The sequence below is a fragment of the Platichthys flesus genome, chromosome 12 (genome assembly GCF_949316205.1).
Source record: "Platichthys flesus chromosome 12, fPlaFle2.1, whole genome shotgun sequence".
NCBI lineage: Eukaryota > Metazoa > Chordata > Actinopteri > Pleuronectiformes > Pleuronectidae > Platichthys > Platichthys flesus.
In genome coordinates, this window is record NC_084956.1 from 10,344,858 (window position 1) to 10,353,161 (window position 8,304).

The 8,304-nt window shown below is 43.0% G+C and overlaps 1 protein-coding gene across 2 annotated transcripts; it reads left to right on the forward strand.

Moving 5' to 3' along the window:
- Window positions 1-748: 748 nt before the first annotated feature.
- On the forward strand, window positions 749-8,264 carry mat1a (methionine adenosyltransferase 1A). 2 transcript variants are annotated; one of them, XM_062401343.1, is made up of 10 exons: window positions 756-1,118; window positions 2,896-2,973; window positions 3,208-3,330; window positions 3,421-3,533; window positions 4,008-4,151; window positions 4,951-5,076; window positions 5,172-5,264; window positions 5,353-5,535; window positions 5,631-5,764; window positions 6,835-8,264. In XM_062401343.1, exons 1-10 carry the CDS (start codon window positions 1,052-1,054, stop codon window positions 6,935-6,937), a joined length of 1,164 nt encoding a protein of 387 aa, XP_062257327.1. In that variant the 5' UTR covers window positions 756-1,051; the 3' UTR covers window positions 6,938-8,264. The 2 variants fall into 2 exon arrangements, with proteins under 2 accessions (XP_062257328.1, XP_062257327.1); XM_062401344.1 differs by lacking the exon at window positions 6,835-8,264 and having other exon boundaries at window positions 749-1,118; window positions 5,631-5,768.
- The last annotated feature ends 40 nt before the right edge of the window (window positions 8,265-8,304 follow it).

Sequence of the window (8,304 nt, forward strand, 5' to 3'; positions counted from 1 at the left end):
ATTTACCAAAAATTATTTCAGCATTTACCCCATTAAATTAAACTTTTTTTTAAATTTTAAATTCATTAATTAATTGTCCTTCTCCTGCCGCAGCTCTGTATATTTCACAGTCATATCGTTGTTGTGTTTCCTCTCTCGTGCATTAACTGTGTGTTGTTTCATCGTTATTTACGGCTGAACATAATGTAAACAGGAGTGATTGCATCATTTTCCCAGTAAACAACCACCTTTTCTCTCTCTCTCTCTCCCACTGTCCATAGCCTGCCCAATGACCTGGCCATGTCCCAGCAGACAGAGCTGTCCCAATGGAGTGTATGGTGGGGGAGAGGAGGGGGAACCCCTCTGTTAAAGATGTTTCTGTTACCACTCAAGTTGCTCGAAATCCTAAAGTGGAGCTGTCGCAGCACAGGGTCAAACTATAAACACACACACACACACACACACACTCTTGCAAACGGGTCGTACACAAGGGGTTAACAAGTGTTTTCCACAAAGTGAAGTGGCCTCCCATCATGCACCTCCCCACCCACTCCCAGAATGGACTGTCCCATGGATTCACATGACATGTGTGTGTATGTTTGTGTGTGTGTGTGTGAGAGTGTGTGTGTGTGTGTGTTTGTGTGTGTGTGAGTGACAGAGTGTGTTAGAGTGAGAGAGGGAGAGAGAGAGAGAGAGAGAGAGAGAGAGAGAGAGAGAGAGACTGTGTGTGTGCATGCCTGTGTGTGTGTGTGTGAGAGAGCGAAAGAGAGATAGAGATAGGAGAAAAGCAAGTGTGTGCGTGCCTGTGTGCGTGTGAGTGACAGTATGTGCGTGTGTGTTCTCTTAGCCATATATATTGGGCCATGTGGACACAGACGTGGAGTTTTGGAGGATAGACTTTGTATTGACTGCACGGCTGTTTGCCTCCCTTTCTTCGTTTCTCTCTTACAGAGGACCAGTGGGAATATAAAGCAGCTCTCACTTCTGTCTGGAACGCTCACTGGTGGGAACCGAGGACCCTTTTATCCCTGTGTGTGCCGAGTCTCGCCAAGTACCTGGTGCTGTATACAAAATGGGTGATCTGCTGGATGATGGCTCATTCATGTTCACGTCGGAGTCGGTAGGCGAGGGACATCCAGGTGAGTCGACTTCAGATACACGTGTGACAACTTCAGATTTACACCCAAAATACGGAATATCCAAAAATTTCACTTATGCCGTTTCGGCAACTGTACACAGAGGAATAGATTCAACACGTCTGCTTAAAACTGCCATAAAACATTGTTATGTGAATAAACCCTCCACGAGTTAAGGCTTTATGTCCAGAATAACTCCACAGAGCTGCATATTTACTCTCCAAGCATGGCTGGTATTCCATTCACAGCAACATGTGCTAGCTTCTGGGCAACAGCTGGGTGTTAGGTTGCACGCTGAAGATAAAAGTGACCCACAAAATAGAGGAAAGGCCGACGTGTGGACACAAGTTTCATGTTGACATTAGACGGAGATGTTTGAATACACGTTATGAATCAAAATAGCGGCTGCAGAACGACCTTATCACACTTTCTGTCTGGAATGTTTTTAGCTTGAGGGGGGGGATTCAAGAATTTTAATTTCTGCTTCACGGTTCTTCATGTGGCTGTCAGTTGCTTTCAAGTCCCAAAAATGATCAATCCCATCTTGGCAACTCTTTAATTTGTGTCCCCCAATTCAGCCTTTATGAGAAATATAATAAATGGTCGTTATCACACTAGAAGATATTAGTGGTAATTGATTGTAATTGATAACAACAACTATAACTTCTTGGGTGCAACCACATTATAGTGTGATGTAAAGCATTCATAAAATGTTTGTATATTGTTCATTAATGCCGAATAGTGGGACTTAAAATTGATACCTTGAAACGTACCGAGTGTATTTGTAGAAACCTCATAATAAAAGTGCTGCCTTCAGGACCCCACACCCCCCCTCAATGTGTCGTAATCCCTAACCTGACAAAGTCCTCTGTGTCAAATCGATAATCAGTAAACGCAGCAGTGCTGACCAGTTGTCCAGCTTCACAGATAACGACAGCACTTGAGCGAACTGTGAGCCCCCCGACCAGCTGTGAAAACCACGGTGGTAGAAAAATCATTGTTAAGAGCTGCAGGTCCGGAGGAAATGGAGCCACATCTCACTGTCTTCTTACAAGCTCACTGTTTATTAGAACATATATCAATAAAACAAATATTTCTTTACCATTAAATAACAATGCAGCTCATAGGAAGGCACATATTCTAGTTATGAAATAAAAAACTTTCCTCACACTATTTGTCTATTCACTGAGGTGAGTGGCCTTGGCGTGAGGCCGCAGCCCGCACCTTTCCATGTGATAACACACTTCGAGGTCTGGGCTGTTCACACAGTGTGTGCCCATGGTTCAGATGTCAGATGTGTGGTCGCACGCCTGCGCACTGTTAACAACAATATTCAATATCAGTCGTCCTGATTTGTGTTGTGTGTATAACTCCAGGTCCTCTGTGTAACTGCAGAGTCAGTGCAACCAGATGTTGATGTTGTGTCTGATGTAACACGTGTGTTGCGTTGCTTCAGCAGGATGACAGAGAGATGAATGGAGTGTTTTGTGAGCCATTGTCCTGCTTCTCCATTCAAATCCCACAATGAAAATCCAACAACTCCTCCTGTCTGAAATATTAGCTTCATATGTGACCTCTACCTCAGGAGAAATATTTGGAAACTTTGCTAAAATCTCCTATTGTTAATATTATACAAAGCCTACAGTAATAAAACTAGAACATGTAACTTGTGTCATTCAAACACGTGTATTCCTGCCACAAAAGCTCCTAAAACCCAAACAGGCCCAAATTCAAATTCTGAATCTAAACTTTTCCCTTCATGCTTGTCTCTTCTCCAAAGACAAAATCTGTGACCAGATCAGTGATGCTGTCCTGGACGCTCACCTGAAGCAGGACCCAGATGCCAAAGTGGCCTGTGGTGAGTAAACACACAGGGACACAGAGAGAGAGAAAGAGGATCATCTCAGTAACTTCTCACCCACAGGCCTGAGTCTATTGTTGAGATTATTTATCATATTTCAGTATTGATCCCTGAATGTCACAAGATCGCGACCCTGCAAACTTACTGACAGCAGCAATCAGGACGAACACGTGTCCAAGTCAGGAGCTATGTAAATCGACTTCAAATGTAATGTGTTGATTGTGTCCACAGAGACGGTGTGTAAGACCGGCATGGTGCTGCTCTGTGGGGAGATCACGTCCCGGGCCAACGTGGACTACCAGAGGGTGGTCCGAGACACCATCAAACACATCGGCTACGACAACTCCGACAAAGGTGACAATATAGCACACAGCAGAAGACAAGTAGAGGGAGAGTGTGGTCGGGGTTGTCAACATTTCCTCTCATTCGCCCCCCCCTCTGCAGGTTTCGACTATAAGACGTGCAACGTGCTGGTGGCTCTGGAGCAGCAGAGTCCGGACATTGCTCAAGGGGTCCATGTTGACAGACAGGAGGAGGACATTGGAGCTGGAGACCAGGTGAGACAGTTGCAATAGCTCAGTGTGTCCTTGGTCCCGTGATGGCTGGAGGGCCGGGGGGGGGGGGGTATTGACATAAAATCCAGTATCAGTTCGATTGACTCCGTCCTGTTACAGATTTGAGGAACAGACGCTGCTGTTTTTATTTTGAAAAAACTCAGATGATCAATAGTGATGTTACCAAACAGGCGTTTTTCAAACACAGTGAAATCTGTCTGCGATGGAACAACATCTGGAACATGACAACAGGCCCAGCTGTGTTTTTCATAAAGAATCACAAGACAAAAATGTTAATATTAAAAAGTGTACATTGCTTTATAAGCACGCTACTATTCAGATTTATTACTATTAGGATTTATTACTATTTTACTATTTTTTATTTTCTCTCTCTCTCTCTCTCTCTCTCTCTCTCTCTCTCTCTCTCTCTCTCTCTCTCTCTCTCTCTCTCTCTCTCTCTCTCTCTCTCTTTCACAGGGTCTGATGTTCGGCTACGCCACAGACGAGACGGAGGAGTGCATGCCTCTCACCATCGTCTTGGCCCACAGGCTCAACTCAAAGATGGCTGAGCTCAGACGCGACGGCAGCATCCCCTGGCTGCGTCCCGACTCTAAAACCCAGGTGAGGTTGTAATATGTGCGGTATTACAAAACACAGGAGGACTGAAGCGGTAACACCATCACACTGGTCGCAGTGTGACTCAGTTCATTGTTTCTGCTCTGGTTGTCGTCCAAGAGATTTATATCGGTGCCAGCAGACAAAATCTGATTAGCGGTGGCTCCTGCGGGTATTTAAAATAAGCGGCTAACTTCCTTCGAAATCAGTCAAAAGTTGAATATTTCAGCACAAAGTTGATAATCTCCTTCTGTCCCATGTTTAATGAAGGGTGTTAGACCATCAGGCAGGAGAGAGATGGTCGGGTTTTTAACCAGGGAATCAAACATAGAGCATTCGATTTATCTCAGATTAGAGTTAGCACACATTTTCACCAGACCAGTGAAATATTGAATTAGCATGACTTTTATAATAAGTCTTTTCTCACGTCTCTAATTTGGACCCATGTCATTCTCAACAGCAGAAAGAAGGAGACAGCAGAAGCTTCATGAATCTTTGGCTCTTTTTCGATTTTACAACAGATTTTTTTCTCTCAGACGCTAAAGGAAATCAGACCAAAAACCCATTTAGAGTTTCGGTTAGGGTCGGTACAAGAAAATTAAAAAAGATTCACAGGAAACTTCATCATCCTGTGGGGATGATACAAATTTGGGAAATTAGATAAATCAAAGAACAAAGAAATAGAATCTTGCAAATGCTGATCTGATGAGTTCCTCCCTGACTCACGTCGCATCCTTCCTCCCAGTTTCATGTTAATCTGTTCAGTAGTTTTCCGTAATTAACTAACTTGAGGTCCATCCCACAGGTGACCGTTCATTATGAGCAGAAGGATGGAGCCGTGATCCCAAAGAGAGTTCACACCGTCGTGATCTCCGTCCAGCACGATGACTATATCTCTCTGGAGGAACAGAAGAGTGTGCTAAAGGAGAAGGTAGAGACTCATTCACGTCTAACTGTCAGCTCGCACTAATGAATAACTCAGGATGTCGTTTCTTTTAGGTTTAAATGTTGCATTGACTCTTTCAGGTGATCAAGGCCGTGGTTCCAGCTAAATATTTAGACGACAAGACGATCTACCACATCCAGCCGAGCGGTCGCTTCGTCATTGGAGGACCTCAGGTGATGAACACACCTGCACTGTTCATTTCATCTAAAGCAAACTTGGAGAAATGAAATGTAACCACTTATCTTATTTTTGGGTCCCCAGGGCGATGCTGGTGTGACGGGCAGGAAGATTATCGTAGACACGTACGGAGGCTGGGGAGCTCACGGTGGCGGAGCCTTTTCCGGAAAGGACTTCTCAAAGGTCGACCGCTCAGCGGCCTACGCCGCTCGCTGGGTCGCCAAGTCCCTGGTCAAAGCCAAACTGTGCAGGAGAGTCCTGGTTCAGGTGAGTGAGCGACTCCCTGTCACTCTGAGTCAGTGACCAGCAGCTGACATGTGAGGATAGAAGCATTCACATTTACATGTCTGGTTCTGTTCCAGGTGTCGTATGCTATCGGAGTGGCCCAGCCTCTGTCCATCTCCGTGTTCACCTACGGTTCCTCCCAGAAATCAGAAACAGAGCTGCTCCACATCGTCAACAAAAACTTTGATCTGCGGCCCGGAGTCATCGTCAGGTAAACACGTGAACACGAGCTCTGTGTTTGTCACGAGCAAATCAAAACTGCTGTGTTTGAGGCAGCTGTGTGGAAACTGCAGCATTGTGTTAATCTGATGGCCAAGCAGAGTTGATTGTATTCATCATTTAGCAGATGCAAAGAAATTTGATACGCAACTTTTTTGATTATTGATTAGTTATATTTTTTTTTTAGTAATTATTCCTATTTTCAAGGAAAAAGACAACAAATTTCAGCTTGCAGCCTCTAAAATTCGAGAATATTATGCTAGTTAACATCAACCATGTCAGTAAATGACTAATCCAGCTGCTGGGTGTGCAAAGGAATAAGTGACTTGAGGACGTTGTGTTCACTTCTGGGAAGTGATGATGGATTTCCACCACTTTTTTTGAGAATTTATCGATAATGATCAATTAAGACTCAAAAATCAGCCAGTTATCGTCAGATTATTTGATAGTGAATTATTATTTGCAGCCTGTTGAAAATGTGTGCATCGTTATAGCATTTGTCTTCTGCCCTTTTTTATATATATACCCACTAGAGGGCCCCAAAGACAGCTTCAAAATGTAAACACTAGTTTCAAGACAGTAGCTCTTAAGATGAGATAAGAAAAGAAGGATAACATAAACATTAGGTTATCAAACTGTGAATTTATACAGACTTAGATAAAGATGGTCATCCATAGTATTGTATTATTAGTTTATTTTCAGCACGAAACACAAAAAATTATGCTGTAAATTTATCTTAAACTCAAGTGTGTAATTATTTCTGACCCCTCTTTCAAAATTAAAGTTTAAAATAATCCTTTTGTGTGAGAAAAAAAAACAACTTGTGCGATATCACCTGTCAGGACTTTGTGGCTCTGTAATGTACGGATCCTCCGAGCAGGTAATCTGTCCACGAGTATGCATCTTGTGATACGAAATCCCTTCAGTGAGGTGATTACAGGTTTTGACTACAGATGTGAAACCATTTAGAAACACACAGAATGAAAAGGAACAAGTACTGCTTCTATTATCCTGTGGACTTTCCCACCTCTGATGATTCATTTCCTCTGTTTCCTCCCTCAGGGAACTGAACCTGAAGAGGCCCATCTACCAGCAAACAGCCTCTTACGGCCACTTCGGCCGACCAGAGTTTACCTGGGAGGTGCCCAAGGAACTTGTCCTCTAAATACCACCACCTGCTCGTCCTGATCCACAGCTGCTCGTGGGCTACAAGTGCCACCTCCGGTCACTCGTAGAACACAAGTGTTAATGGGAAGAACTAAAGCCAAAGTCAGGGTCAGCTTTAAAAGAGATGGGAAGATAATTTTGAAAGCGAGGCGTTGCAGAGGACGTCTCAGTAACGAATCCTTTTCTTGCATCTAAAACATTCAGTAGGAACCATCACTATTCAAAGCTCTTCCCTGGTAAACGAACGCCACAAAAAAAAATAATCCTCTGAAGATAAAAAAAAAAAAAAAAAAAGATCTATGCCACTAGAAGCAGGGTTTTATTTTTAAGCCGTGACTTCAACCTTATGATGTACAGAGACAACCTCAGTGCTTCATTTTCATAACGGTGCTATAGGCAATAGGTATTTTGTCAGTGACGATCATGTGAATGTCAGTGGTGTTATCATTGCTAAACCAAAGGCGTGGCTTTAGGGGAAGAAATTCATCTTTTTTTTTTGTCATGAGTGTAAAATGTGTTTCTTTTTTTTTTAAGTCCTACTTTGTAACGTGTGCGACAGGAAGCTGTTTGCACCTTTGCGACCACCACACGGATCATTTCAACGTTGGCGAGCTTTTAATTCCTCTTTTATTCCTAAAGAGGAAATATGCTGCGGTGAATCCAATGCAAAACGGGTCAGGGAGTCTCATGTGTTCACATTTGTTTTAATCAACTTGCTGCTCTCTTCAACTGCTTACGGACTTTTAATATCGTGTGTCTGTAATTTTTTTTTTTTAGCAGCTAATTGACTGTGAATCAATCTCCTCTGGGCATTAAATTAACACTGCACTGATGTCTTACAACTGCTTTCTGTCTTAAGCCTGCGTTCAATCAAACTTCATGTCAGACACAGTAAATTGCCTCAAATGCAGATTCCCTCTCATTTCCCTTTTTATCTCTGAGACTCTTTCCTCATTTCTGCTCAATATGAAGTTTGATGTTCCCCAAATAAAAACCACATCATGGACTGTTGACTGGTTACATCGTCTCAGTGGATTTAGAGGAAATACTTTAATATATTTCTCATGATGTATTCGAAATGTAATGTCGAGTCTGCCTTGAATCAAAGTATTTGGTCTGAAACACTTGATGAAGTGTGTGGGGAGCCTTAGGAGTTTCTGCGGTGACAATCCGTGCTTTCTTCTACAGCCAACGTTGTTTTTGTGCGAGAGGTCTTCCTCTGTTGAATGTTTTGATCTGTATCATCATCTGTTGACGTTGTCGGCAGAGAAACTGGACGATGTAAATAATTCAACAACGAACGAAAATTAAAGTTTTAAAGTGTTGTCCGGCCTTTTTCCATCGACATCTGAACACAACTCACAT

Coding starts and splice junctions, on each gene's coding strand:
- mat1a (XM_062401343.1), top strand. CDS start 1,052: ATGGGTGATCTGCTGGATGATGGCTCATTCATGTTCACGTCGGAGTCG. Junction 2,974..3,207: donor AGATGCCAAAGTGGCCTGTG/GTGAGTAAACAC, acceptor TTGTGTCCACAG/AGACGGTGTGTAAGACCGGC. Junction 3,534..4,007: donor ACATTGGAGCTGGAGACCAG/GTGAGACAGTTG, acceptor TCTCTTTCACAG/GGTCTGATGTTCGGCTACGC.